General features: G+C 61.8%; 2 protein-coding genes across 5 annotated transcripts; both read right to left on the bottom strand.

The window, feature by feature from the left end:
* Positions 1 to 2,198: 2,198 nt before the first annotated feature.
* ZNF653 (zinc finger protein 653) lies at positions 2,199 to 16,214 on the bottom strand. 3 transcript variants are annotated; one of them, XM_075902347.2, is made up of 9 exons: positions 15,842 to 16,210; positions 11,851 to 11,894; positions 7,292 to 7,507; positions 6,570 to 7,148; positions 5,704 to 5,872; positions 4,962 to 5,073; positions 4,108 to 4,222; positions 3,362 to 3,461; positions 2,199 to 2,881 (listed from the first exon to the last, which is right to left on the bottom strand). In XM_075902347.2, the coding sequence occupies exons 1-9, from the start codon at positions 16,144 to 16,146 to the stop codon at positions 2,704 to 2,706; spliced, it is 1,818 nt and encodes a 605-aa protein (XP_075758462.2). In that variant the 5' UTR covers positions 16,147 to 16,210; the 3' UTR covers positions 2,199 to 2,703. The 3 variants fall into 3 exon arrangements, 2 of the variants coding, with proteins under 2 accessions (XP_075758462.2, XP_075758463.2); XM_075902348.2 differs by having other exon boundaries at positions 2,859 to 2,997; positions 15,842 to 16,212; XR_012896655.2 differs by lacking the exon at positions 2,199 to 2,881 and having other exon boundaries at positions 3,427 to 3,461; positions 4,108 to 4,256; positions 15,842 to 16,214.
* A 3,409-nt stretch (positions 16,215 to 19,623) lies between these two features.
* On the bottom strand, positions 19,624 to 26,610 carry ECSIT (ECSIT signaling integrator). Of its 2 annotated transcripts, none has more exons than XM_075902350.2 (8): positions 26,506 to 26,610; positions 25,195 to 25,425; positions 24,224 to 24,626; positions 23,113 to 23,336; positions 22,663 to 22,720; positions 21,826 to 21,974; positions 21,040 to 21,142; positions 19,624 to 20,206 (listed from the first exon to the last, which is right to left on the bottom strand). In XM_075902350.2, the coding sequence occupies exons 2-8, from the start codon at positions 25,309 to 25,311 to the stop codon at positions 19,986 to 19,988; spliced, it is 1,275 nt and encodes a 424-aa protein (XP_075758465.2). In that variant the 5' UTR covers positions 25,312 to 25,425; positions 26,506 to 26,610; the 3' UTR covers positions 19,624 to 19,985. The 2 variants fall into 2 exon arrangements, with proteins under 2 accessions (XP_075758465.2, XP_075758466.2); XM_075902351.2 differs by lacking the exon at positions 26,506 to 26,610 and adding an exon at positions 25,515 to 25,634.
* Between the last annotated feature and the right edge of the window lie 420 nt (positions 26,611 to 27,030).

The raw sequence follows: 27,030 nt of genomic DNA, 5'->3' as shown, positions 1-27,030 counted from the left end.
CACTAAGAGGGGCCTGGTGAACCAGGCCAAACCAGAATCCAGCCCACTCCGGAGGTATCCTGACCAGACTGAGCCCACGGGACCCGGCCCCCTCCTCCAGACACATGGCAATTCTAACCCCCCTCTATCCCATGTCCTTTTCCTTCCCCACCTCAGTCTTCTCTTCCCTTTTCCGTCCCACGCGAGTCTGGGAGCGCTGGGCGCTGGCCTGTCATTCACCACAGGGCTGTAAGCCTGGGCCGTAAGCCTGGGCCGCAGACGGTCCAACACTGGCACAAGTCTGCCGGGTCCCGGAGTGGCTGATTGGACCGGGGGCAGGCCGGGACATGGCGAGTCCCCAAAGAGCTCCCTGCTGTGTTTTCTGACCCCTCCTTGTCTGCCAGGAAAGGGGCCAGACTCCACCCCCAGCACCAGCTGAGACCCCCCCCAACTCATCTCACCCCTGAAAAACTGGGCCTGCGGCCCAGCTCACCTGCCTTCCTCCCGGACAGACTTTAACACCCTCCAAGAGCCTGTCCCACCAGGGCACTTTCCCTGCTGCCGAACGGCAAGGGAAGGGGGGAGGCTGCCGAGCCAAACTCCCGTTGCAAAGGGGATAGCTGCTTCTGCTGCACGGCCGTCTTACTAAACGGGGCAGGTGTTTACGGGGGGCTCGGCTCTGGGCCGCAGCAGGCAGGGCTTTGGGCGCCAGCCCCCAGCTCGTCTGAACGGTTGAATATTGGACAGCTGCAGGGTGGCCTTACCACTCTCGCTGCTTTGGGCTCCTTTAGTCTACCTCCATGAATCCAGCTGCCCCCTCTCCCCTTCCCCAGACAGCCAGAGCCCAGGCTCCCTGCGCTACGGGGATTGTCGCTACCCAGACACCGCCGCACAAGGGGCCTGAACTGCACCGCACCAGGGCAGGGGCGGCCCGCGAGCCTAGGCAGACTAGATGGGCGCCGATCGTGCCTTCCGCCTGGAGCGCCAGCTGCTACAGCCGGCCTCGCCGCTCCTGCACGAAGGACCCCCTTGCGGGGCCACAGGCTGGAGGCAGGATCCTTGCCTGGGCTGCATTACAGCCCTGCAACAGCTCTCGGCACGCAGGTCGGAGCAGCTTTTGCTCTCTAGCTGGCTCCTTTCTGCTCCCCCCAAAGTCTGAGGCCTGGTCAGCTGACTGCCAGCACTTCATCTCAGGCTGAACGGAAGCGAGCGGGAGGATCCAAGGCAGTGTTCCCTCTCACCGTTTCCACCCATGTGCAGAATAAATTTTGTTCTGTGCACAGAGACATGTGCGGGTGTGCACCACCTGGAGCTACACACACTGCTGGCTGCGGGCGCTCTACCAATCAGCTGGGCAGCACCCAAAACTCGCCTGGGTGGCCACCCAGGGAACACTGAACCAGGGCCACCCCTGACCCTGCCAGCCAGTCCTGCAGGCGCTTTTCGTACAGTCCCAACACGCTCGTGCTGGCAGCCACGCTGAGACCCGGCCCAGCTCCCCCAGCCCCAGTGCTGAGACCCAGGCCAGCTCCCTCAGCCCCTGGCCTGCCCCGAGATCTGAAAAATGCCCCACTGCCAATCTACCATGATGCAGCCTTTTGCCTCTAGAGGGCGCTGGTTCCAGTCCAGCCCACGGAGCGGCAGGGAACGGGACATGGGCCCTTTCCCCTGGAGCAGCCTGTGGCCGAGTGCTGCCCGTGTAGCGTAACAGGCAGAAGGGGAGCAAAGAGGGAGTGAGGCAGAATGGGCACAGCTCACAGCTGGGAGCCCGGGCAGAGCCCCAGGGTGGGGAAAGGGAGGCAGGATGGAGACCTGGCTCCCCCTCTCCCCCGACTAGAGAAGCAGCCGCCAGGTTGCCAAAAGTGACATCAGCAGGGGCGCTGCTGCCACCCAGCGTGCCCCCCGGCCTGCCCAGGCAGCTCCCTGCCCTGGCGAGGCTCAGGCAGCTCTGGGGCGCACCGGGAAGGGTTTCCCCACCTGCGGAGAACCCAAACCCCGGCAGCCAGCTCTGGGCACAGCAGGGCGCAGGCCCCCCCCCCCCCGGTGGGGGAACAACCGGTGCCGGCCTTTGCGCTCTGGCGGCAGGTCACACGGCAGGTGCTGTGCCAGGCAACTGTGGGCACACGGCTGGCGGTTTGACGGCACGGCCGCACCCAGCCCTCCCCGCCCCCGCCCAGGGCACCGCCTGCTGGGGCGGAAGATGCCAGGAACCAGGCGGATAAAAGTCGTGTCGGTTTAATGGTCGGGGCGTTTTGTTCACCATCCTGGTGTGGCTGCCAAGTCCCCTCCCCCCGCCACCGACCTCCAGGCAGGGGGAAGGAGCCACGGGTGGCATTTCGCTCTCCCTGCAGTCTGAGCAGGCCAGGCCGCGCCCCCTTCTGCACGAGGCCCAGCACGTCCCCCTCTGTGCGCTCGACGCTGCAGCCCCCACGGCCTGGACACTAAAAGCAGGCGGAAAACTAGCCCCCTGCCACGCCCTGGCCAAAGCAGGGGGCAACCTGCGGCGGAGGCCACGACATTTCACACACACACTCACATGCTGCCTGCGCCGGGCTCGGCCCCCACTCTCCTGGCTGGGGAGGGCCCGTGCCCCCCCCGGGGCACTGAGATCTGCCCCCGCATCGCGGCCCACAGGCTGGGGAAGGGAAGGGAGGCGGCAGAGGGGCCCCCGGCAGGGAAATAAATAAAACGGTGCGAGGCTCCGGGCGGACGCCCCCGCCGGGATCACGTGGCCTTGTGATCCGGGTGGCTCTTTAGCTTGTGGAATTTGACGCTGTCCAGCTTTTCGAAGCGCTTGCCGCAGTGCTCGCAGGTGAAGTTGTACTGCACCTCCGCCGTGTGCTTCTTCATGTGCCAGTTGAGGGACGCGCGCTGCCGGCACTGGTACCCGCAGATCTCGCACCTGGCGGGGGGCACAACGCCGTCACGCGGGCCGCAGCGCTGGCACCCCCCCAGGGCCCTCGTGAGCCGAGCGCTCCCCATCTCAGCCTGGGCGTGGCATGTTCCGCTTCCTGTCAACTGTCAGGCAGCGTTACTATGTGCTGGGAACAGCCCCCCACGCCCCGCCCCGCCCCAGAAGTGGCTGCATCTCAGCACCAGACAAGGGATCTCTGTTAGAGCTGCCACGCCCCACCCAGAAGCGGCCGCATTTCAGCGCCTGGCGAGGAGTCCCTGTACGAACAGGTGCCGCAGCCTGCCCCAAGGCAGCTGCAATTCAGCAGAGAAGGCCTTTGGGGCAAAACAGCCTCGTTAGCAGTGTCACTAATAGAAGGCTCATTCTCCTCCCGCCCTGCCCATCCCCTGGCCATGGCTCGGTGTTGGCACACGCCTGCAGTGGGTCCTTCCATGGGGCACCCGTGCGCCCCGACTCGCCCGCACGTACTGGAGGGGCGTCTCGCCCGTGTGCGTCCGGCGATGCACCTCCAGGTGATTCTTCCTCTTAAACGATTTCCCGCAGGTCTCACAGGTAAATTCCCGGACACCTGCAGGGCACAACGCACAGAGTCACACGGGGGGGGGGGGGGGGGGGGAGACACGCCAAGAGCCACAATCAAGGGACCTCAGCAGGACAACCCAGGCTCTTGCTCTGCCCGCACCCGGCCTGACACCCCCAGCAAGCAGACCCTCAGCCTGCCCGGAGGGGGGCTCCAACCCAGCTGGGCTTTGTCTCCCACACAGGCCGTCTGCAGCGCCAGCCGAGAAAGCGACGTTCTTTGCTCAGGCAGGAGAGAGCCCTGCCTTGAAATCAAGAGGTCGTGGGTTGGACCCCACAGACAACCCAGCAGGGGGGTGACCACGGGGGTGCCCTGAGGGTTCCTGCGTAGGCAGGTCTCTCCTGAAGAAGGGTTTCCATCGAGTGCCCGTTTGTCGACTCCCCCATGATCATAAGGGGGGAGGTGAAAGTGACCGGAATGTGACAGCTGATCCTAGGGGAAACCCAGACAGACCCAGCCTGCGCCGGTGTCATGCACGGAGCGGGGCCGGAGGGCTAGGCGGAGAGCACCGTGTGGCAGGCACTGCTGGCTGCACAGGGAGCCAGGGAGCCAGCGCCCCCCGGGCACAGTGCGGACCCAAGGGCAGCAGGACACGGGGCGGCGAGGGTACCGGGCAGGAGTCCGGGACACGCACCTGAGTGAATGATCATGTGTCTGCGGAGGTGGTTGGACAGGTAGAACTTCTTCCCGCAGCCCGGGTGGGGACACACTTTTGTTTTCCCTTTGCGGTGCACGAGGTTAACGTGATTCTAGAGAGACGAGGACAGCGGGGGAATAGACGGGCTACACCGCGCCCCCGACACACTCTGGTCACAGCAGAGGCCGCGACAGCCCCCCGATCACAGGCAGGACCCCCCGCTCCCCAACAGCTCTCCCCCCGCCCTCGGCAGCCAGACCTGGCACTACCCGCTACCCTGCCCACCCCGCCAAACTCTCTCACCTCAGCCTATGCCCAGAGATTTCCTTCCCCTTCCCACAGACGCAGATGCTGTCTGGGGTTGCACCCAGGCGGTGCTGTTGAATGATGGGCAAAGGGCCACGTGGACGGCCGAGATGAGCTAAGAACCTTGGCTAGAGGCTGAGCCAGGCCTCGTCCAGCCCTCGCCCTCTGTGCAGATGGGGAAACTGAGGCAAAGAACGGCAAAATGACTTGCCGCAGGTCCCCCCACCAGTCTGTGGCAAAGCAAAGCTAGTGCCCTAGACACCGAGCCCTGCTCCCTCGCTGGCCCCGGCTCCAGGGACTAGGCCCTGCTCATGCGGAGAGATCTGGCCAAGCGCTGTCAAGTGCCCCAGCACAAGGGAAAGCGGCTGCCCAGAGTCACCGCTCGAGCTCCCGTGGCAGAGAACCACCCGGCGGCCCCAGCGATCCAGCCCCTTTCCCCGGCTCGGGGGGTCTGAACGCTGCTCAGCCAGGCCCCCTGGAGCAGCCCCTCAACCCCCCGCCGCCCCCAAGCAGGCCGGTGGAAAACGGACGCGTCCGACTCATACCTGGAAGCTGCTAAGTGCGACGTAGACCTGGCTGCATCCCTCGTAAGGGCAGTGGAACATTTCCAGCATCCCGTCGGCGTCCATCACGCGGCCCCGTCTGCTCCGCCGCCGCCTGGCAGGGACAGCAGTGAGGCGCGGGCAGGGGAAGGCAACGGGTCGCTGGCCTCCCCTCCGAGCACCCAGACACGGATGCTCCCTGCATCCCGCCCAGCTCCCCCCAGACCGGGCAAGGGAACGGCGGTCCTGCGCCGAGGGGGAAGGGACAGCAGAAGCCGGCAGTCCTGCCTCTTCTCTGACCCGTCGCAGCGCCACTGGGCCTTTGTGGGAGCTGGGCCCAGCTCCCGCTGGGCGAGGTAAAAGGCAGCAAGCGGCCAGGGGCCTCCCGCCCCAGGACCGGGCAGACAAGCCAGCTAGGTGTAGGCGCGGGCTGGGGAGAGAGGGCCACTGTGGAGGAAGCAGCAGAAGCCTCCGAGGCAGAGGCGTGGGGAGGGGGCAGACGCCCCCGGTTTACCCGTCCCGATTGAGGCTGTTCAAGTGACACATGCAACTCACGGAAAAGGGAAGGAGCTGCTAGGAGCCTCACTAATGCAGTTGGCCAGATCTCTGCCTCCCCCCGCCCCCAGCTTGCCCAAGTGGGGAAACTGAGGCACGAGCGGGGTCTGCTGCTGGGTTTGCGGAGACTTTGGCCACGGTACAGAGAGCTAACCACTCCGCGGCGCTGCCCCGTCGTCACGACACTCACTTCTCCGGCTCCTTCGGAATCTCGTAGATGATGGCCGACATGTCGTTGCTGTCCAGCTCCTCCGGCTCCAGCTCCGTGTTCCCGTGGGCTGGCTCCAGCTCTTCCAGCATCTCCATTTCCGGCGGAGGCTGCAGCTCCTCCTTTTTGAGCCCATAAAGGTCGTCCGTTTCTGCCGCCACACAGCAGGCGTGAGACAGCCGTGGGGTCAAACGCCTGCCGCCGCGCAGCTCTTCAGACACAAGGCCGTGACCACACGGGTTCCCCCCGCCCCGCCCTGCCAAAGTAGGGAAGAGCCCCTGACATGCAGCTAGTTCTGGTGCGGAGCACAGCGGCTGTCTCACACCGCACAGAGGCAGGGCAGGAAGAGGACAGCCCGGCAGCCAGCTGCCCCTACTGGGGAGGCGAAACGCAGCTACCCCACGGCGAATGTTTAATGAGGAGTGAAGTGACCTGGGGATTTTAATGGGACACACGAGCGGGGCCCGAATTCCACAACACGGTGAGTCAGCCACAGAATTCTCCCGTCCAGCAGTGGCACCCCTGGGACATCAGGCAGGGGGCAGCGCCCCCTATGAGCCCCTCACCCCACAGCTCAGCGCCGTGCTGGGGCACCGGGGTCACTCGTGTGGGGAAAGCGCCCCCTACGGAACCCCACACACCAAGCCCAAGCCTTACCCCGGGTAACCGGAGTCGGCACTGACCCAGCGGGCAGAGCGCCCCCTCCCGCGAGCCCCGGTGCGACCCTGGGAGAAGGGCCCCCGGACGCGCAGCGGCATGTCTCTTGGCTCTCTCCTGCCAGTGCCGACCGAGCGGCCCCGCTTCACCGGGGACACGGCAGCAGGGCCCCGAGCGCTGGGCCCAGCTACCTGTTTTGGTTTCGACGCGCTCCCCGCTCTCCACCGGCGCCCCGCTGCCAGGCTGCATGTGCTCCGGCTCCGTCTGGGTGTAGGCGGCGACGCCCTCGATCACGGCGCAGGGCATGTCCTCGCCGCCGCCGCTGGTGACGTTGAGCTGGATGCTCTCGGCCGTCAGGGCGTCGTAGCCGGGCCCGGCAATGATGATCACCTGGGAGCCCTGCATCACGCCCTGCACGGGGCAGCTGGCCACCACCTCCCCCAGCGTGTCCTGCGCCACGTTCTCAAAGAGCGTCCCATGGCCTGTGCCCACCTGCATGGGCACGGGGACGCACACCACCGTCTCCATGCTCTCCGGGCCGTTGAGCGGCGGGTTGTGACACAGGCCGGTGCCCGGCTCAGCCGCCAGGCTCTCCAGGGGGTGCTCGAAGGGGATGTGGATGCCGTCCTGCGTGATGAGGCCGCTGCTGCTCCGGCCGTCGGCAGCCGCCAGCGGGGCCTTGGCCTGGCGGCTCTCGGGCTGCTCCTCCGACCCCGAGCTGGAGCTCTCCTCGGAGGAGTCCGAGCTCCCCGCCCTCACGCCAGCGCCAGCTGCAGAGGAGAGCGCAATCAGCGGGCACGGGGGAGAGGCTTGGCGGGCGACGCTCCTCCTCCTGCCCGGCATCGCCCTGCATCCCCGACAGGCAGCACTAAGCGCTACCCTGGCCCCCCCGGGACACCTCTCCCCCCCTCACCGTCGTCGCTCTCGTTCTCGGAGTCGCTGAGCGGCTTGAGCGGGGAATGCAGGTCCTGGAAGTAGCGGTGCCCGGCCTCGCACTGCCACACGGCCGTGGTGTACAGCCCGAAGGTGGGATCCAGCTCGGACAGGTGGGGCTCGTAGGGGCAGCGGTTCTTGTGGTCCTCGTACCAGATCACCATGTTCTTCAGGCAGTTCACGTTCCGCCTCCTTCCTTGGGGGGAGCAGAGGGGGGAGAGGCATGTGAGTCGACCGATGGGGCGCGCCTACTGCGAGCCGAAGGGGGGGGGGGAAGCACCACGGTGGGTCAAACCATCTGCCAGGAGAGAGCTCTATCAAGTGATCAGCCCTTCGCCAGGAGAACAGGCTGTGTGTGTCGGAGCTACTCCCCCGCTAAGACCCCAGCACCCTTCGTTCCAGGGGCCCCGGCTGGTACCGCCCAGGCTGCAGCAGGGGCGTCCTGCTACCCACCACCCCCAGCCCTGCCTGGGGAAGGCCCCTGTCCTTTGGGTGCTGACAGGAGCAGAGGAGGGCGAACCCTGCCACTCAGAGGGGGGGCGGGAACCTGCTTCTAGACTGACAGCCGCGCACAAGCCTGCCAGGCACACTGGGCAAACTGCAGGCGGCTTTGGCTGCGCCGGGGCATCCGTGCAGAATGAGCCTCCGGGGGAAGCCTGTTGAGTACACAGGCCAGGCCGTGGGCAGAGAGGCCCGGGGCGTGCGGGGGGTGGCTCATGGGGCGGGGGGGAGCAGGAGCCACGGCAGGCTGACAGTCCCAACTGCAATTGCACAAGCGCCCCGGCACTGCGGCCTGGCTGCCATCACCCTCGGGCAGGAGCACAACCGGCTCGAAGATCACTTTGAACGAGGGCGCGGCCAGCGGCGTCTGCAGGGGTCCGTCGGGGGACCAAGCCCATTAGGATTCTCACAAATGATTTGGAGAGGCGTGTGGGGAGGACCCTGACCGAGAGCAAGTCAGGAGGGGTCGCAAGCACCTTGGAGGCCAGCACTGGAATTCCTGACCCCCCAGACCCGTTGGAGAGTCCAGCCTGAAACCCACCAGACCAAATTCAGCCAGGACGGGTGCAACGCCGCCCCATTGGGAAGGGACCGGCACATCACAGCTAGGAAATGGGGAAAACTAGCCCGTCTCTACATGAACGCAAGTCAGCAAGGGGACTAATACCATCCTGGGTGTATTAGCAGGAGTGTCCCACGGCCGAGCCGGGCGGTGACTGACCTTTAGGAAAGATGTGGGAAAACTGGAGACTCCGGAGGAGAGCAATGCGGTGACAGCCCCCCTCGTGCCTTAGATTTGGCTTATTTATGCAAAACAGGTACAACTGGTAAACACGTGACCATAGCACCTGGTGCTGAAATCCATTTTGAACCTGGGATTTTTCCATGGGGGGTGGGGAGGGGGGGACACGTAAAACAAAGGATTCCCGCCCTGGGGGAAAGTCTCCGTAAGCAATGGGAAGCCATGCGCGCTCTGTGGCTGGCCTTTGAAAGTGCCTGACACATCCTGAAAGGCTGGAGACCCATGCCACAGTAAAGGGCTTGGTCTCTGCTTTGAGCAGCTGCCTTGAATCGTGGAATCCTAGAACTGGAAGGGACCTCAAGAAGTCATCATGTCCTGTCCCGGCCCTCACAGCAGGACCAAGCACCCTCTAGATCATCCCTGCCAGGTGTCTGTCCAACCTGCTGTGAAATATCTCCAGAGACGGAGTCTCCACAACCTCCCTGGGCAATTTATTCCAGTGCTTCACCACCCTGACAGGCAGGAAGTTTTTCCTGATGTCCAGCCTAAACCTTCCTTGCTGCAATTTAAGCCCTTTGCTTCTTGGCCTGTCCTGAAAATAACAGCAGCTTAGGGTCAGAATTTGCATGTCCCAAGTTTCTCAGTAAACGAGCACCAGCTCTGCGTTTTCCGATTTAGTGACTTACTCTGATCTGTTTTCTCTCGCAGCCCCTTAAATCTCACTTTGTACTTAACAAAACCACTTCTGCTTGCTAAAGGGCCCAGTGTAACTAACTGGTAGCTGGGTGGAACACCCAGCGTGCATCTCTCTCTGACAAAGGGGGCTTACCTGAAGAGCTTTCACCGCAGTGAAAACCAGATTTCTTTGGGGGTCTGAGCCCTTTGGGGGTTGGTTTCCTGGGTGCTGGGCCCTAGAACCGCATCCTCCCAGCGCTGAAATGGTTCAGTGTCTGTGCTGCTCTGCAGGGGGGCAGTTACCCCAAGTCTGTGCCGGGTCTGGGGGAGACCAGAGGATCTGGCCCAGCAGGAGAAGGTGGCAGGGAGGCCCGGAGAGTAAGAAGGCGGGTGTCAGTGGCGTGATCAACGCACCGGGGAACAGTCCCAAGGGCATTTCTGTGACTGCACCCGACACAAACGCAAATGGTGAAAGATTTTAAACCCCGCCCCACAGGGAAAGCTTACAAGTCGGGGCACGTTCAGTCCTGAGAAACGCCGAGGGAGGGGGACCCAGGCTAAGGGCTATTACAAGGAGGCAGGGGATCAGTTGCTCTCTACATCCACTGACGGCAGAACAAGAAACAAGGGGCTTACCCTGCAGCAAGGGAGACAGTGGTTAGACATTAGGGCCGACTTCCTCCCTCTCCGGGGAGCTAAGCTTGGGAACAGGCGGCCAAGGGAGGCTGGGGATCCCGACACTGGAGGTTGTTACAGAGGCTGGGCACACGCTCATCGGGGATGGTCCGTTTGCTGCTGCCTCGGCACAGCAGTCAGGACTTGGTGCGCGTGCGAGCGAGCTCCCAGCCCACCTTGCTATGACTGAATGGCACTGCCACCACGTTCAGCTGGAGAAGTCCCATCCCTGCGGAGACTTCCGGCCCCTAGAGAAATGACAGCTCCTTCCCCAGCTGGGCTCTAGTTTGAGCTCAGGAGGGAGCAGTGACAGCCCCTCTGCGCCAGTCACAGCCCTTCCCTGTCCTGCCGACAGAGCCCTGTAGACCGCTTGTAACGGTACCAGGAGATGAGGAGGCACTGCCGGAGGTGGGCAGGTTCACACCGGCGCTGCGGCCTCGCAGCTATTCATCTCAAAGCAACGGTCTCCTTCAGCTGTTACGATGCTGGAAACGGCCCCCGGCAGGCTGCGACAGCAACAGACACCGGGCAGATTGGCTCCCCGTTTTGTTAACGCCTGTAATGCACCGGGCCCTCTGCCTTCCCAGAGGAGATCTGCCTCGGGGGTCCTACATCCCACCGTGTCCACTGTCTGCGCTGTGAACATCAGCAGCTTACAACCTACATTTCTAGGGCTTTTTTCCTCCGTGAAAATGCAGCCACCTCTGGGGAGAACACAGCCTCTGCCCAAAGGGCACACAGCACTGGTGCATGGCTTGTGGTGGAGGCAGGAATGTTATGACTAAGGCAGCAGGTAAACCCTTTGAAAGTGTCATCGGACCCAATGCCCGTCTCACGGTGGTATTCATACAGCCCCGGCATGGTACCGGAGCACCTCCCAGCCATGAATATGATTAGCTTTGCTAACCTCCTAGCTCAGGGCAGGACTACACAGACGGCAAACTGAGTCACAGAGAGGTTAAGTGACATGCCCAAGGCCACCCAGGGAGTCTGTGGCAGAGCTGGGGTTTGAACCCAGGGCTGGCCAGTTCTACTCTTGTGCGCTAACTGCTGGCCCATCCTCCCCTGCAGGGCAGGGGTTTAAGATTTGAAGCTCTGACACACACAGAAAGCTGCAGGACTCCCTCAGCGCTGGGCCAAGCTAGGCTTTAGGGTTTTCCCACCCGCCACCGAGGCTGCCCAGCCAGCCTGGCAGCATGAACAGCCTGAGAAAGGGCTCCCAGATCTCCGCTCAGCAGCCGTTCTTCGCTAGCTGGATCCCTCCAGAACCGCCCCAGGGACTCCACTGCCCCTCATGGACACCTTCGGGGAGCACACTGCCTTGGGGGGCTCTCACTCCACGTCGGGCCAGGGATTTCTGCTTTACTTGTCCCCCCGTAAAATAAACCACCAGCCTCTCCCGCCTGTGGGCGCCCGGGGTCAGACCTGGTAAAACAGCCTGCATCCAACACGACCGCGGCAAACCCTTAGGACGTCTGGACGCTAGCTAGGAGGAGGCCGTCTGGCTCAGCAGCTCTCACGCACCAGGGCAGCCGGAGACACACGGACGAGTATTTATTGTCACAGCACTCACCGGGGCAAGGCCCAGTACGTGATTATTTACGGTATTACAGCAGCCCTGCTGAGCTCTCGTCGCCGGGGGCAATTCATTAGGTGTTGCATAGCAGCACCAGGGAACGCCCCCCCCCTCCCGATGGCCCACATTTTACTAGGTGCTGTACATTGTGTATTACGGTAGCACCTACATGCGGCAGCACAGTCCCAACCACAGAGTGCTGGCTATTAGGTGGATTGTGGTAGCAGTAGAGCGCCAGGGAGCTGCTGTAAGAGCAGCTGGCTAGGCTAGCAGAGGGTTGCAGGAACAGGGGCCGGGTGCCGGCACAGATCTCTAAGCTGTTCTTTGAACTCTCCCATTCAGGCGGGATCCCCCAGTACAAGACACTTACTTTTCTTGCGTTTGGGCTTTTTAGGGATTTGTTCCCATGGTTTCCTGCAACAGAAAGAGAGAGAGAGAGCCCGGATTCAGCATCGGGGTTTATGCTCCAGCCCCCAATGCTGCCGTTATCAGGGCAGCTCAGCATCTTGTCACAGAGAAGGCAGGTATCACCACTCCACCCTCCCCCGCTTTATGAAAATTGGCTTATGAATATGCATGACAAAGGTGTGCCGTGCAAAGGCAGCCACGTACCATCAGTTGTCAAGTCGGAACCTGCGCACCCTGTGGGCGTGCATGGACCGTTCTTGTCCATGAAGTGGGAAACTGGTTTTAATTCTGAACGTGCTAACGAAAGCCACAGGGACACTCTTGGAACGTAACGGCTCAGTATCCAAACCAACAACCTGTGAACAGTCGTGTTTGTCCTGCAAGCCCAAGTTGGTTGATCCTAGAAAGACATGTGACCATGCTTCCTTGTACTGGAATCCATCTTGAATTGGGTACTTTTCCACAGGGATGGGTAGCCTACACAGAGGGGTCCCCCACCCCGGGGGAACAGCCAGGTAAGGAATGGAAAGCTATCAAGCCTTCGCCTTCAGCTGGCCTAAGAAAGTGCCTCGCCCGATTTCTAACATCCCTACTTTACCGTGTAATTGAATAGTCTATTATCCTCCTGAATTCTTATCGGTTACTCGACTATTCTATAGTCTCCGGGGGCACGGCCGGCAGCCAGGGTGCTCCGGCCCACTCAGAAGCAGCAGCGTAGGGAGACAGTTTGCGAGGGGAGCTAGTTTAAAGACCAGAGGTGGCAGCAGCCCCTGTCCACAGGGGGTCCAAGCTCCCCAAGAACAGAGGTTACTGGGTGGGGGGTGGGGAGGCTGCCATGAAGCAGCCTCTGTCCGCTGCGTCTCAGACTGGCTGTGGGCAGTAGCTGGTCTGGCAGCAGCCCCTTTTTGGAGGGGTCCCAGCTCATGGCAGACTGAGGCTGCTTTGTGGCAGCCTGCCCCCGCCAGCGCAGGCAGAGGTTGCTTCACTCCTAAGAGGCAGGCAGCACTTTGGAACCAGCGCTGTGGGGAACAAGCTTCTAAGCCGGCTCCGCCCAGCACCAGCTTCGCCTTCACACACACTTGCTGCCTCCGGGACAGAGGCAGCAAGGGGAGAGGGGAATGCCAGTCGTCAACAAGGGTAACCGATAAGCCTAGGTGTATCAGTTAATTGTATGGTCAACGACTCGTTTAGATCCCTGGTAACAAGGAACTCTAAAGAACTGACAAAAGCTGTAAACCCAGGCCAGTGCCACTGCTTAGGGGTAAGAATTGTCATGTCACAGGTTGCTTAGTGGAGTAGAATTAGCAGGCTTCTTTGGTTCATTTTAACTTAGCAACTTCCTCTGATGTGTGTTCACTTGCAGTCACTTCACTACTACCTTTTATGCTTGAGGCGTTTGGTCTTCTTGGGGTGGGGATGGCGCCTGTGTTCCTGGGCACTGAGCTGAAAACCCGACTCTGTGCCTTGGCTGTGGGAGAACAAAGCTTCTGGCCCAGCAGGACAGAGTGACAGGGAACCCCAGAGGGCAAGTAGTTGGGCTTGATGACCACACCAGGGGGCAACCCCAAGGGGAGTTCTGTGACCTAACCCATCACAGCAGGGCTGTGCTGTTACTCCCCACTTTTACAGATGGGGAAACTGAGGCATGACGACTTGCCCCGCGCCTTATGCAAGGCAGCTCCCAGAGAGAAATTCCCAGGAGCAGGGTTTCCTGGCAACTCTGATCACGGGCAAAGGCTACATACTGACTCGGTTTTAAGACTACATAAAGAGCTTTGCTGCAGTAATCCGCACCAGGAGTGACCGCCATCACCAGGGATATCTTGGTAACCCCTCTGCCTGGAAGCCAGACCCCGCATTCATGTTCTTTTGTGGAAGAAATAACCTCAAGTGTTTAGCTCCCCGGCTGGTGAAAGCCCTTTGCTCCCAAACTCTCTCAGAGAGCAGAGCCAAAGACTGTGGATATAAATGCGAGCGACCACAAAATCCAGCTGACTAGAGGCTACCCAATGGGAGGATGCCCTTAGTACAGCCAGGCCACAAAGAACGCTGCTCTGTGCCAACACAGAATAAACCCGGGAATTCGCTGTGGCAGGCTACCACCTAAGGAACTTCACAGAATGTAAGGCCAGATTAGCTTGTCAGACCTGTATCTCACAGGTCACTACGGACGCTCCTGAGATGAGCCCGACAGCTTTAGTTAGATCAAAGCACTTTAACCATCAGGAGACTAAACTGAGCCGCAGGCAGTGACCAGGAGAGACCAAAGTGCCACCAGTGCCCCAGTGATGGCAGGGAATTGTTTACATGATGCATGCTCAGATGAGCCCAACAGGTGAGCCATGCTCCCCAGCACTTGCTGTATTCGCGGAGGCCCTGAAGCTGTAATGAAACACAGGCAGACGGCTCTGTACACCATCACAGACCCACAAGGGCTCAGATGGAGCAGCAGGAGAGCACAGACAACCTGCCCTCGCTTAGCACCTAGGATACGATATCCCAAGGGAAACCCTCTTGCTCTCGTGCTTTAGGGTAGGCATCAGGCGCTGGGACCAGGGTAGTATTGCCCCGGGAGATTTCTTCCCCTGCAGTCGCACAGCAGTTAGAAGGGCCGGTGCTCCGATGCGGGACGCAGACCGTGGCGCTAGTGTGACATAACGATCTCTTGCCGAGTGCAGAAGCAGCGCTGCTTTAAGATCGTTCTCATCTTTGCAGGACCATGTCCCACTGCGATTCAGTCATGCTCGAAGCACAACGGGGTATGCACTTAGATACGGCCACACCGGAGGTTTGCCAATGCAGCTGTGCGGGCCAACCCTCCCAGCGCTGAGCAGTTTATTCTGGCAAGAGCACGCTTTGGCTGGTAAAACAAGTTCCCAGAGCAAAATGTGCTGTAGTAGCAAAGTAGTGGCTCTGCTCAGATAACTCCATCCACATTACTGCTTTAGCTGGCCTGAAAGTGTTGTCAAAAATCAACACTTAACTGTACAGGCAGGATTCTTCACACATAACATCTTTCCAAAGCCCATCCTAGCCAAAGGTCACAAAGTACTTCATCAAATCTCAGCCGCCCAACTCCCCTGCTGCCACAGGGAACAGGGGGTCCAGGCAGGGGAGGCAGTTATGGGGATCCCAGGCAGGGGAAGAGATTGGGGGCCCCAGGGAATGGGGGACCCAGCAGGGGAGGCAGCTGGGGGGCCCCAAGAAACAGGGGGCAAGCGGAAGAGTCCAGGCAGGGAATGCAGTTGGGGGCCCCAGGGAATAGGGGGCCAAGCAAGGGGATCCAGGCAGGGGAAGAGGCTGGGGGGCCACAGGGAACAGGGGGCCCAGGCAGGGGAAGGGGTGGGGGCCCGGGGAAGGGGAGCGGTCGGGGGGGCCCGGGAAGGGGAGCGGTCGGGGGGGTCTGGGGGGGGGGGGGGCCCGGGAAGGGGGGCGGTCGGGGGGGCCCGGCAGGGGAAGGGGTCTGGGGGGGCCCGGGAAGGGGGTGGTCGGGGGGCCTGGGGGGCCCGGGGAAGGGGGGTGGTCGGGGGGGGGGCCCGGGGAAGGGGGGCGGTCGGGGGGGGGGCCCGGGGAAGAGGGGCGGTCGGGGCGGTTGGGGGGGGGGGGGGCCCGGGAAAGGGAGGCGGTCGGGGGGGGGGGGGGGGCCCGGGAAAGGGGGGCGGTCGGGGGGGTTGGGGGGGACCGGGGAGCCCGGGGAAGGGGGGCGGTCGGGGGGGGGGGGGCGGAGGGGGCCGGGGAGGGGGGCCCGGGGAAGGGGGGCGGTCGGGGGGGGTCTGGGGGGGCCCGGGGAAGGGGAGCGGTCGGGGGGGTCTGGGGGGGCCCGGGGAAGGGGGGCGGTCGGGGGGGGCCCGGGGAGCCCGGGGAAGGGGAGCGGTCGGGGGGGTCTGGGGGGGCCCGGGGAAGGGGGGCGGTCGGGGGGGTCTGGGGGGGGGTTGGGGGGGCCCGGCTCTCACCCGCGGCGGCCCGCGCGCTGCCCGCGCTCCAGCCCCAGCAGATAGGCCGCCAGTTTGGCGTCGCTCCAGCCGCTGCGGCGCCGCAGGTCGACCCAGGGCCCGTGCGCCTCGCCCAGGTACACGCGCCGCACGTCGTACTTCTTGCGGGACTCGAGGCGGCGCCGGGCGCGGTCGGACTCGGTCAGGCGGGGCCGCCCCCGGGCCTTGCGGCCGCCGGGCCCCGCCTCCCCCGCGCCGGGCCCCGCCTCCTCCTCCTCGGCCTCCTCCGCCTCGGCCGGCGCCGGGCCCCGCTGCGCCTCGCTCATCCCCCGCCCGCCGGCCGCGCCGAGCGGCCCCTCGTCAGCGCCCGCCGCCCCGGCGCAGGGCAGTGACGTCAGCGACCCGCGACCCGCCGCTTCCGGTTCCGGACGAGGAGGGGCGGGGTTTCCGCCCGCGCGCCGCCGCGCGAGAAAAGTCCCAGCGGTCTGCCCCGCGCGCGCACTCGGCCGGGTGAGAACGGCGCCTGCGCACCCAGCTGGCCGGCGGCTCCAGGTGGGCCCACAGTGCGCATGCGCCGGGAGAGGAGCCCCAGGCGCAGGAGCTCCCGACGATACGCGCACCTGCACGCATTGCGCATGCGCTGGGTAGCTGGTCCTCCTCCCCCTTGCACACTCCTGGGTGCCTGCTTGCAACCCTCCCCCGCTCCCCCAAAGCAGACCCCCCCCCCCAGCCAGCTTCACAGAGCACCCCCCCCAGGGCATCTACCTCATGCCCCCCAGGGCAGACCCCTCCCACTCCACACTGCCCTCCCAGGGGTCTGCCCCTCACACACTGCCATGGCCCCATCACCCCCCTCAAGGGCCAGGCCCCCCTCTTGCCCATCCACACCCTGCCCCCCAGGCCGCCCCAGAGAGACAGACCAACAGCACCCCCCCCCCCGCCCCCCATGCTTAGGAGGGTCCCCTGCTGCAGATCCAGGCAGCAGAATCCTAGAGCTGGAAGAGGCCGCAGGAAGTCAGCGCATCCAGCCCCCTGCCAAGCCAGGACTTAAAAACCTCCAGGGAGGGAGATTCCGCCCCCTCCCTAGGGAACCCATCCCAGCGCTTCCCCACCCGCCTAGGGAAATAGATTTTCCTAATATCCAACCTAGACCTCCCCTATTGTAACCTGAGACCATCGCTCCTTGTTTTGCCATCTCTGAGAACAGCCTCTCTCCAATCTCTTTGGAACTCTCCTTCAGGGAGCTGAAGGCTGCTCTCAAATCCCCCCCCCCCCCCGCCAACTCTTCTCTTCTGCAGACTAAACAAGCCTAAATCCCTCAGTCTCTCCTCATAGGTCATGTGCTCCAGCCCCCTTATTTTGGTTACCCTCCGCTGGACCCTCTCCAATGCATCCACATCCTTTCTATAGCGGGAGGCCCAGAACTAGACAATACTCCAGATGTGGCCTCACCAGAGCCGAATAAAGGGGAATAATCACTTTCCTAGTTCTATTGGCAATGGTCCTCCTAATGCACCCTAATATGCCATTAGCCCTCTTGGCTACAAGGGCACACTGTTGACTCATATCCAGCTTCTCATCCACTGTAACCCCCAGGTCCTCTTCTGCAGAACTGCTACTTAGCCAGTCGCTCCCCAGCCTGTAACAATGCTTGGGATTCTTCCGTCCCAAGTGCAGAACTCTGCACTTGTCCTTTTTGAACCTCATCAGATTTCTTGTGGCCCAATCTTCTAATCTGTCCAGGTCACTCTGGACCCTATCTCTGCCCTCAAGTGTATCTACCTCTCCCTCTAGCTTAGCATCATCCGCAAACTTGCTGCGGGTGCAATCCATCCCCTCATCCAGGTCATTAATAAAGAGGTTGAACAAAACTGGTCCTAAAACAGATCCTTGGGGCACTCCACTAGAAACCGACTGCAAACCTGACATTGAGCCATTGATCACTACCCATTGGGCCCGACCGTCTAGCCAGCTTTCTATCCATCTTACTGTCCATTTATCCAATCCATACTCCCTTAACTTGCTGGCAAAAATATTGTGGGAGACCGTATCAAAAGCTTTGCTAAAGTCAAGGTATATCACATCCACTGACTTTCCCACATCCACAGTTACCTCATCATAGACGCTAATCAGATTGGTCAGGCAGGACTTGCCCTTCGTGAATCCATGTTGACTATTCCTGATCACTTCCCCTCTTCCAAGTGCTTCAAAATGGATTCCTTGAGGATCCCCTCCATGATTTTTCCAGGGACTGAGGTAAGGCTGGCTGGTCTGTAGTTCCCTGGATCGTCGTCCTTCCCTTTTTTAAAGATGGGCACTACATTTGCCCGGGATCTCTCCCGATCGCCACGAGTTTTCAAAGATAATAACCAAAGACTCCGCAATGACATTTGTCAACTCCCTCAGTACCCTCAGGTGCATTAAATCCAGGCCCATGGATTTGCGTATGTTTAGGCTTTTCTAAATAGTTCCTAACCTGTTCTTTCCCCATCAAGGGCTGTCCACCTCCTTCCCATACTGCGTTGCCTAGCGCATTAGTCTGGGAGCTGACCTTGTCCGTGAATACAGAGGCAAAGAAAGCATTGAGTACTTCAGCTTTCCCCACATCATCTGTCACTAGGTTACCTCCTCATCCAGTAAGGGCTCCACACCCTCTGATCATCCTCTTATTGCTAGCATGCCTGTAGAAACCTTTGTTACCCATCACATCCCTTGCCAGCTGCAATTCTAATTGCACTTTCACCTTCCTGATAACTCCCCTGCATTCTCCAGCAATATATTTATACTCCTCCCTAGTCTTCTGTCCAAGTTTCCATTTCTTGTAAGCTTCCTTTTTGTGTTTAAGCTCACCAAGGATTTCCCCGGTAAGCTAATCTGGTCGCCTACCATATTTGCTCTTCTTGCTGCACATCGGGCTGGTTTCTTCCTGTGCCTTTAATAAAGCTTCTTTAAAATACTGCCAGCTCTCCTGGACTCCTTTTCCCTTCATGTTAGCATCCCAGGGAATCCTGCCCATCAGGTCTCTGAGGGAGTCAAAATCTGCTTTTCTGAAGTCCAGGGTGTGTATTTTGCTACGCTCCTTTCTTCCTTTGGGCAGGATCCTGAAATCTACCACCTCGTGATCACTGCTTCCCAGGTTGTCACCCACCTCTACTTCCCTTATTATCTCCTCCTTGTTTGTGAGCAGCAGGTCAAGCCGTGCATGGCCCCTGGTCGGTTCCTTCCGCACTTGTACCAAGAAGTTATCCCCAACATTCACAGAAAACCTCCTGGATTGTCCGTGCACTGCTGCATTGGTCTCTCAACAGATGTCAGAGGGATTAAAGTCCCCCATGAGAGCCAGGGCCTGCGATCTGGAAGCATCTCTCAGTTGTCTGAAGAAAGCCTCCTCTACCATGGCCACTCCACGCACCATGCTCCCACACACAGCAGGGACCAGCCTGCACCGAGCCCCTCCACCGATGAGGCTCCCAGCCCCAGGTGAAGGCAACCCAGCCCCAACCTCCCTCTACCAGCAGCAGAGCACTCCCCATTCCCTTAGCCAGAGCAGCTCAGGGTCTCCCTCATTGCCCTGAAAGTCCTGCTTCAGGGCAGCCCCTGCCTCGTTCTCAGAACAGCTCCAACGGAAGGCATGGGGTGGGGGGAGGTTCTGCCAGGCCCCAGTGACTTCCTCCCCTTGCACAAAGCTCGGTTTGTAATGTTTCCATGGAGCAGGCGTAGGTTGAAGGAGCAGCCGGACGGGGCTCCCCCCTCCCGCTTTGGAACGTGTTCAGGGGTTTTTAATAACATCTCAGCTCCGCCCAAACAGGGAAATAGTTTAATAGGAGTTAGGGTTAGAACTCAGGGGCTCTGCGCTCCCACTGCCACGATCAGAGACCACACGCAGAACAACGACCAGTTCCAAGCATCCTCAGCTGATGCTGCTCCCCCAGCTCGGGCGGCGGCTAAGCCCAGCCATCCAATGCTCAGCGCAGTACTTCATGCTAGAGCCAAGGAAGCACGGGAGGGAGGCGGACTCTACTACACGTGGCTCAGACCGACGGCAAGGTCAGATCCGTTCCGAAGCCACGGGAGCGGCAGAGTCCCCGCCCATCGGCTCGAGCGGCAAGGCGGGAGGCCCCGCAGTTCCACCGTCCCCAAGGAAGTCGGCGAAATGGAGCCAGGCTCAACGCTCTTGCTGTGCGCGCCGACTCTGGGGGATCTCCTCCTCACCGGGCTCCGAGTCAGAGGCCGCCAGCAGCTCCCGGGGCCCCGGCGCGAGGTGGAACACAACGGGCGTCTGGCTCAGAATAGGATTGCTCTGCTGCAGGCCCAAAATCCACTTGGCCAAAGTGGCCTGATCTCCTGCCCCAGCCATGCACATGGCAAAGATGGGGCCTTCCTCCGCTGCAGGGAACAGGACAGAGAACCGAAGCAGTGTCAATAGGAACAAACCCCACAGTGCAACGCAGCAGAGTCCAGGAGTCAGAGCAGGGTGACTGGAAATCAGGACTCCAGGTCCTAACCTCACTTCTGCCCCTTCCTCCACAAGAAAACGATGTCAAGCCACCATACAATAAGCCTCTGCCCTCCAGGGGGAGGGACCTGTCTATTAAGGACTGCAGGTACCTGGTGCGAAGCCCATGCACACAGGAACTGTTTTTCACCCAGTGTGGAAAATGCAGCCACCTCTGGGGCAGAACACCACAGCTGCAACACATCTGTCTAGAACAGAAGGGACCATCGTATCCCACTGCAGAGGAGTTCAGGTAGGGAAGAAAAGTACTGATATATGTAACCTGAACGCTTGCTTGCTTGCGGGATGACATACAGAGACGAGAGGGGGAAGATGATCGCTTCTGTTATCCTGAGCTTGGTCTAAACTGTGCCAGGGGCTAATTACTGCAGCGGTTACAGACATGTCTCAGCAGCTCTAGGTTACGATTGGGACTTTATTGGGCAGCTGATCTGGGCTGAATTTGAATTGGCCAAATACACCAAAATCTGACCAAGCATTGAAAGCTTACACCCAAGGGGCATGGCTTGGCGTTCAGAAGCAGTAAGCTAAGGGCAAAGGAGCAGGGAGATACCAGTTAGCCTAAGGGACAGTCTCCCAAGGGAGGGATCCATTTCTGGGGCCTGTTTCTCTTTCCTTGCCTGCTGCCCTGGCTCTCCCGTTGCCCGACTGTCCCAGTAGATTTGATTTGCTCTAAGTGCACATCTACCCCCGCACCAGTTACCTTCATCCACGTCAAATTCTTCATCATCCCAGGGGCCCCTATCTAGATCCAGATCCAGGTGCATGGGGTAGTAGAAGTTCCTCTCGGAGTCGAGCATCTCTCCCTAAGGAGGAAGGGGGAAAGATTTCTATGGGGGAATTAATGCTCCCTGCCCCCTCTAACCTACCCAATGGGTACCCAGCACCTCTGAGCCACGTGCACCTCTCTGGCCTCCTTGGGCATGACAAGGCTGCTCCTTCAGGCACTCAGCCACTAGCCAGGCTAGGAACAAGCTGAGACCCAGCAAGCTCAGTGCGCACGGGCCAATCAACGGCCATCGGGTGGTGGGGATTATAGGGCTCCCCCCAGTAGGGTGGAATGGAAAAGGCCTCGTATTCAGGTCTCTGATTCCCCTGATTCTGCCAGCCCCCCCCATCCCATTCTCCACACCCCCTTAGCCAGCCTCCCCCCACAAGACGTTTTGTCCTTCTCCAATTGGGATGTGAATGGGCCAGCCCCGTGGGAGGCCTGCTGTGGACAGGGGCTATCGGTAGCGGGCCCAGGTGCCCCACAGGCAGGGGACCGCCCCCGCCAGGACGCCCTCACTCGCCCCCCACCCTCCCCCAATCAGCTTAAACAACATGTTTCACCAATTTGACGGGATTTTTCATCCCCAGTCTCCAAACCAGCACTCGCTCTGTGGAATTTGCAATCCAGGGAAACTGCCTGGAAATACCGGCCCCCCCAGAGCCCCCCGCTGGCAGCACACTGCTGACTGCCTTGCAGGGAGGCGAGGCCGTTCGTTACCTTTTCTCCAGGAGGTAACAGCTCTCCCCGGAGCACGTAGTAATAAACACACGTCTTCTTCAGCCACAAGGGGAAGGGGCCCTCCACAAACACGGGCCTGTCGGGATTGTGGTGAGCCAGGAGCTCCTGCTGATCGGGGCTCTGGATTCCTAGAGGGAGGGGAAGTCACACACCAAACTGGGGAACGCCGGCACCCAGCTGCCAGGCTGCGACGCCTGTCTAGGACCTGGGGGTCTGCTCAACGCACCGGACACCCCAGCTGCAAGGCAGGGATGCGATGCTCTGCGTGTCAGCGTCTCTAAGGACGCTGGGCTCCTCGGAGCCAGGGCAGGGTTGTTACTTAAAGAGGGAGGAAGGGGAAACTATGAAGAGGAGCGCTCGGGCAGCCACCTAGGAGGGATTCAGAGGCCCCCCCCAGCTGATGAACAGAGCACCCGCAGCTGGCAGCCTGTGTTTCCATGGGTGGTGCACGCCTGCACATGCCTTGGTGCACACATTTATTCTGCACATGGATGGGAAAAATTAGAGGGAACATTACTAGGGATGTGATTGGCCACATGGTTCCAGTCAACGTTCCACCAGTAACCGATCACATGGGATTTTACAACCCTAAACATTACACAAGAGCCCTCCCCATTCCCCCCCTCCCCCCTCCCGTTCTCTGGGTCTGGCTAGGGTGGCCCAGGGCTTAGCCCCAGCTCACAGCTGGTAGGACAGGGTGCTGTTCAGTCCTGGCTAAGGTCCCAAAGGCGACAGACACAGGAGATAGTGGTTCTTCCCTCCCCAGTCATCCAGTACCGGCCAGCCAGAGGCAAGTGTGGCTGCAGCATCCCGTACCTACAATGTGCGGCTGGGTGATTTCTTTTCCGGAATCCAAAATGTCAGTCAGAGGCATCTGTGGGAATGAAGGTATAAACAGCATCCTTCACGTATATCGGATCCCCACCACACTCCCCAGTTCAGGACAGCCCTGCAGGCTAGAACCCAGGAGGCCCAGCCCCCATGGCCCGGCTGGGGGTGGAAGAATACACTCCATGGGGCAGAGAACAGGCTGGGGGTGTTCCCTGCATCTGGCCTGTGCTGGCTGGATGCAGGCAGAGAAAGGGGTCGCTCCAGCTGACCAGAGCTAGCTTTGCTTCCAGCTCTTTCCGGGACTCCGCCTCTACGCGGCAGGAGGCCCTGGCATATCGAAGCTCACCCCACCGTGCTCCGCCCCCCAGCGTGCAGGGTCAGTGGCTCCCATGGCTACCGGCAGCGCCCTACAGCCGAGCTCCTGTCATTTGTTACCTGATAGACCGTGACCTTGGCACTCAAGTCTGCAGCGATCCTCTGCAGGCTGATCCTCGCCAGGTCGATGGGCTCTTGGGGGAGGGGCACCGGGACCGGGTAGGGGTTGACGTGCTTAAATTTCGGGAACCAGTACATGAGCCGCTGGTACTTGCGGACGGGGTGGCTCTTCGCGCCAAAGATCTGCAGCAGCAGGAACTTCGTCTGGTTGTCGGGCATGATGCCTGCGTACGTTGGGAGGGAGACGAGGTGGAGATGGCACATTCACCCGCCCTCGCCACGGAGTAGGGATGCACACGGGCGACCCTCTCTCCCCTCCATGCAAGGCTGCTGACACCAAGCCCATGAGGGCTCGTGACCTGGGAGTCAGCAGGTTCGCATCGGGCAGGGGCAGGGGGAGAGAGGAGGGCTGCTGGCAGGCTGGGAGCCAGCAGCCACCTTCCTCTCCCCTCCCCAGGCTGCCAATTCCCAGCCCACATAGACCTGGGGGGAGCAACTGGGGGCAGATCCATGGGGCCCGGGGGGGAGGCCAGGGGGGCAGATCCATGGGGGAGCTGTGCCTTGCAGGGGGGAGTGATACAGGGGGTTCTGTAGGGATGGTGTCCCAGGGGGTGAGTGGGGGAACCAGATCCATGGGGTGGTCTGTGCCCCAGGAGGTGGACAGATCCATGTAGGGGGAGCCGGGGTGTGTGTCCCAGGAGCGGGTGTTGGGAGCAGCTGTTGGTTCAGGGAATAGAACCCTGGAAGGCTGACCCCCCCCCCCCCACACACACACACACACTAACCACTAGATCGTGCTCCCTCCCGGGGGTTGCTGGGTTGCCTGGGGGGAAGGAGAGGGGGGGCAGGAGAGACAGTGCTGTGGGGAGTGGGGAAGCCTCCCTCGTGGCCCCACCCCCTTTCCCCAAAATTGCCAACAGCCCCCACCCCCGGTTAACCAGTCAACTAAACAAGCGGGATTTTACCTCCCAGCCATAGAGGGACAAACATGCCCCGTGCCGACTCGTGGAGACAGCGGTAGAGCCAGTGAATGTGCCGTCTCCATCGCTCACCCGCCTCTGACTCCCAGCCCAGCCCAATCGCCCACACTGCTGCCCATCCCCATCCTTACCATAGTTCTCCATCTGCTCCAAGACGTGGATCCCACATTCCTGCTGCCTCGGGTAGTGGTTGAACATCCGCTGGATAAAATTGCGGGGCACAAACACTTCCTTGGGGAACACGTCCAGGATCTTGTTGTAGACGTCGAGCTCCCGCTCCACCCCAAACTGCGGCATCTTCTGGAGGGCCGCGTAGATGAACTCGATGTGACCTCGCCGCCGGACGTCCCTCTGGCAGAAGAGTTCCACCGCGCGCGTGAAGGCGGCTTTGTTCCGCTCCCCCTTGCAAGCCCGATCAAACAGCTCCTCCAAGGGCACCAGGGAGCTGTCACGGGACTCTCCATCTTTCTCCTGGTCCCCCTTGACTGCGGGGGTGAACTTGGAATGGCTCCGCACAGGCACCGGCCAGAAGCGCTAGCAGAGAAGCGGAGGCAAACAAGGCCTGTAGCAGCTGTCGTTTTACCTGGGGCTTAAGAGTCCTCTGGCTGGGGTCAGGCCTGAGATCGGCACCACGCTGGCTGCAGCACCGTCCCCTTGGCTCTCGGGCGCTGGATCCCGGGTTCCAGGCCGGCTGCAGCGACCGGTACCACTCGCCGGCTGCTTAGCAGCCCATGTACAGTGACCCTGGCTTCTCCTGTCCACTGCACCGATCCATGGTGATGTCACTTGTATGCACAGGTACCACTGCCCCCCCTTCTCTGCTTCCCGCTTCCCCCTCCCGCCCCCTACCTCATTTTCGCTCCCCTAGCTGCAGTGGGCGCTCAGCCCTTCCCACGATCATTTCCCGCCAGCCTCTGGGCAGCAAGGTTGGGGCAACCCAACAACAAGGGGGCAGAGAGGTTTGTAAAGCTGCCCAAGGCCCTCCCCGAGGCGTCCGCCTGAGCCGGATTGCTTTGGACTGGCAGCTGCTCAGGGCAGCGCCCATGCCGAACGCGTCTCCCCCGGTGCCCAGCACCCTGGCCTGCCGAGGGACGCCTGGTACCTGGGCACAGCTGCTTCCCTGCAGCCGCAGGAGATCCAGCCCCGGAGCGAGCTGCCGCAGGACACCTCGTCTGGCAGAGAGCTCCCGGGCCAGGAGCAGCTTCCGCACACAGTTCATGGTGGGGTGTTTGTCCCACTGACACGGGGCAGGGGCCAGCTAGGGTGGGGCCACCGCTGCAGCTGGGAGAGTCAGTGTCATGGGGAAGGGGCAGCCATGCTGGGCGGCCAGGGTCTGCTTGACACAGAGAGAGGTGATGTAGAGATTGAAGCAGCGCAAAGGGTCAGGAAATCGGGGGGGGGGGGACGGGGGGGGACTAACACCTGTTCAGGCTCTCCCCACTCATGGCCACCATAGGAGTCCACACGCGCCGCTTCTGCCTCCCTTCCCCCCCCCCTTACCTAGCTTCCCATTTATCCCCCGTGGGGAGACCACCCATCCCCCCAACATCCCCATCCCTGCCCACGTTTACTGCCCAGGTGCCCCCCCAGCACCACACAGGCATGTCCCAGCCCCTGAACCCTCCTCCCCGCCCCACACATCCCCCCACGCCCGGGCCATGCCCCCCGCCCCCCCAAACCTCCTCCCCGCCCCACACATCCCCCCCACGCCCGGGCCATGCCCCCCGCCCCCCCAAACCTCCTCCCCGCCCCACACATCCCCCCACGCCCGGGCCATGCCCCCCACCCCCCCAAACCTCCCCTACACCCCACACATCCCCCCACGCCCGGGCCATGCCCCCCACCCCCCCAAACCTCCTCCCCGCCCCACACATCCCCCCACGCCCGGGCCATGCCCCCCACCCCCCCAAACCTCCTCCCCGCCCCACACATCCCCCCACGCCCGGGCCATGCCCCCCACCCCCCCAAACCTCCTCCCCGCCCCACACATCCCCCCACGCCCGGGCCATGCCCCCCACCCCCCCAAACCTCCTCCCCGCCCCACACATCCCCCCACGCCCGGGCCATGCCCCCCACCCCCCAAACCTCCTCCCCGCCCCACACATCCCCCCCGCCCGGGCCATGCCCCCCACCCCCCCCAAACCTCCCCCACGCCCCACACATCCCCCCACGCCCGGGCCATGCCCCCCACCCCCCCAAACCTCCTCCCCGCCCCACACATCCCCCCACGCCCGGGCCATGCCCCCCACCCCCCCAAACCTCCCCCCCGCCCCACACATCCCCCCACGCCCGGGCCATGCCCCCCACCCCCCCAAACCTCCCCCCCGCCCCACACATCCCCCCACGCCCGGGCCATGCCCCCCCCGCTTGGTTCCCGTCCACGCGCGCCCCGTGTCCGACCCGGGCTCCTCACCGCGCCGCCGTCTCCGCGGCCCCCTCCAATCCCTGCCGGGTCAGGGGGCGGGGCCAAGCACACGTGGCGCTTCTAAACCCCGCCCCCTCCCAGGCTCCTCCCCCGTCCGATCAGCCACGCCCCGGGCTGGGATAGAGTCATGCACGTGGGTCCTACTGCCCCACCGCAGGGAGCCCGGACCCCTGGGTCCCCTCACTCCCAGCGGCGGGGGGAGCCCGGCCTCCGGCCTCCTGCTCCCGGCTCCCCCGCGGAGAGGAAACGCCATTTGCTTGTTCCCATCACACTAGACGGCGGGGCCACCAAGTGAAGTGAATGGGCAGCAGGTTTAAAACAAACCAAAGGAAGTTTTTCTTCACTCAGCGCACAGTCAACCTGTGGAACTCCTCGCCTGAGGACGTGAAGGCCAGGACTTTAACAGGGCTCACAATAGAGATGGGTAGGGGTGGTGTCCCTAGCCTCTGTTTGTCTGGAAATGGGTGACAGCGGAGGGGGATAATTCCCTGGTGTGATCCCTCCCTCTGGGGC

Source organism: Pelodiscus sinensis, chromosome 31 (assembly GCF_052426305.1).
Source record: "Pelodiscus sinensis isolate ZL-2025 chromosome 31, ASM5242630v1, whole genome shotgun sequence".
NCBI lineage: Eukaryota > Metazoa > Chordata > Testudines > Trionychidae > Pelodiscus > Pelodiscus sinensis.
This window is presented reverse-complemented; position numbering and strand designations above follow the sequence as displayed.

Excerpts from the sequence above, each read along its gene's own strand:
- ZNF653 (XM_075902347.2), bottom strand. The coding sequence starts at position 16,146 with ATGAGCGAGGCGCAGCGGGGCCCGGCGCCGGCCGAGGCGGAGGAGGCC. Across the intron at positions 5,074-5,703 it reads ATTCCGAAGGAGCCGGAGAA|GCGGCGGCGGAGCAGACGGG; the intron begins GTGAGTGTCGTG and ends TGTCCCTGCCAG. Across the intron at positions 2,882-3,361 it reads ACGGGCGAGACGCCCCTCCA|GTGCGAGATCTGCGGGTACC; the intron begins GTACGTGCGGGC and ends GCCCCCCGCCAG.
- ECSIT (XM_075902350.2), bottom strand. The coding sequence starts at position 25,311 with ATGAACTGTGTGCGGAAGCTGCTCCTGGCCCGGGAGCTCTCTGCCAGA. Across the intron at positions 22,721-23,112 it reads CCAAGGTCACGGTCTATCAG|ATGCCTCTGACTGACATTTT; the intron begins GTAACAAATGAC and ends TCATTCCCACAG. Across the intron at positions 21,975-22,662 it reads CACCCAGCCGCACATTGTAG|GAATCCAGAGCCCCGATCAG; the intron begins GTACGGGATGCT and ends CCCTCCCTCTAG.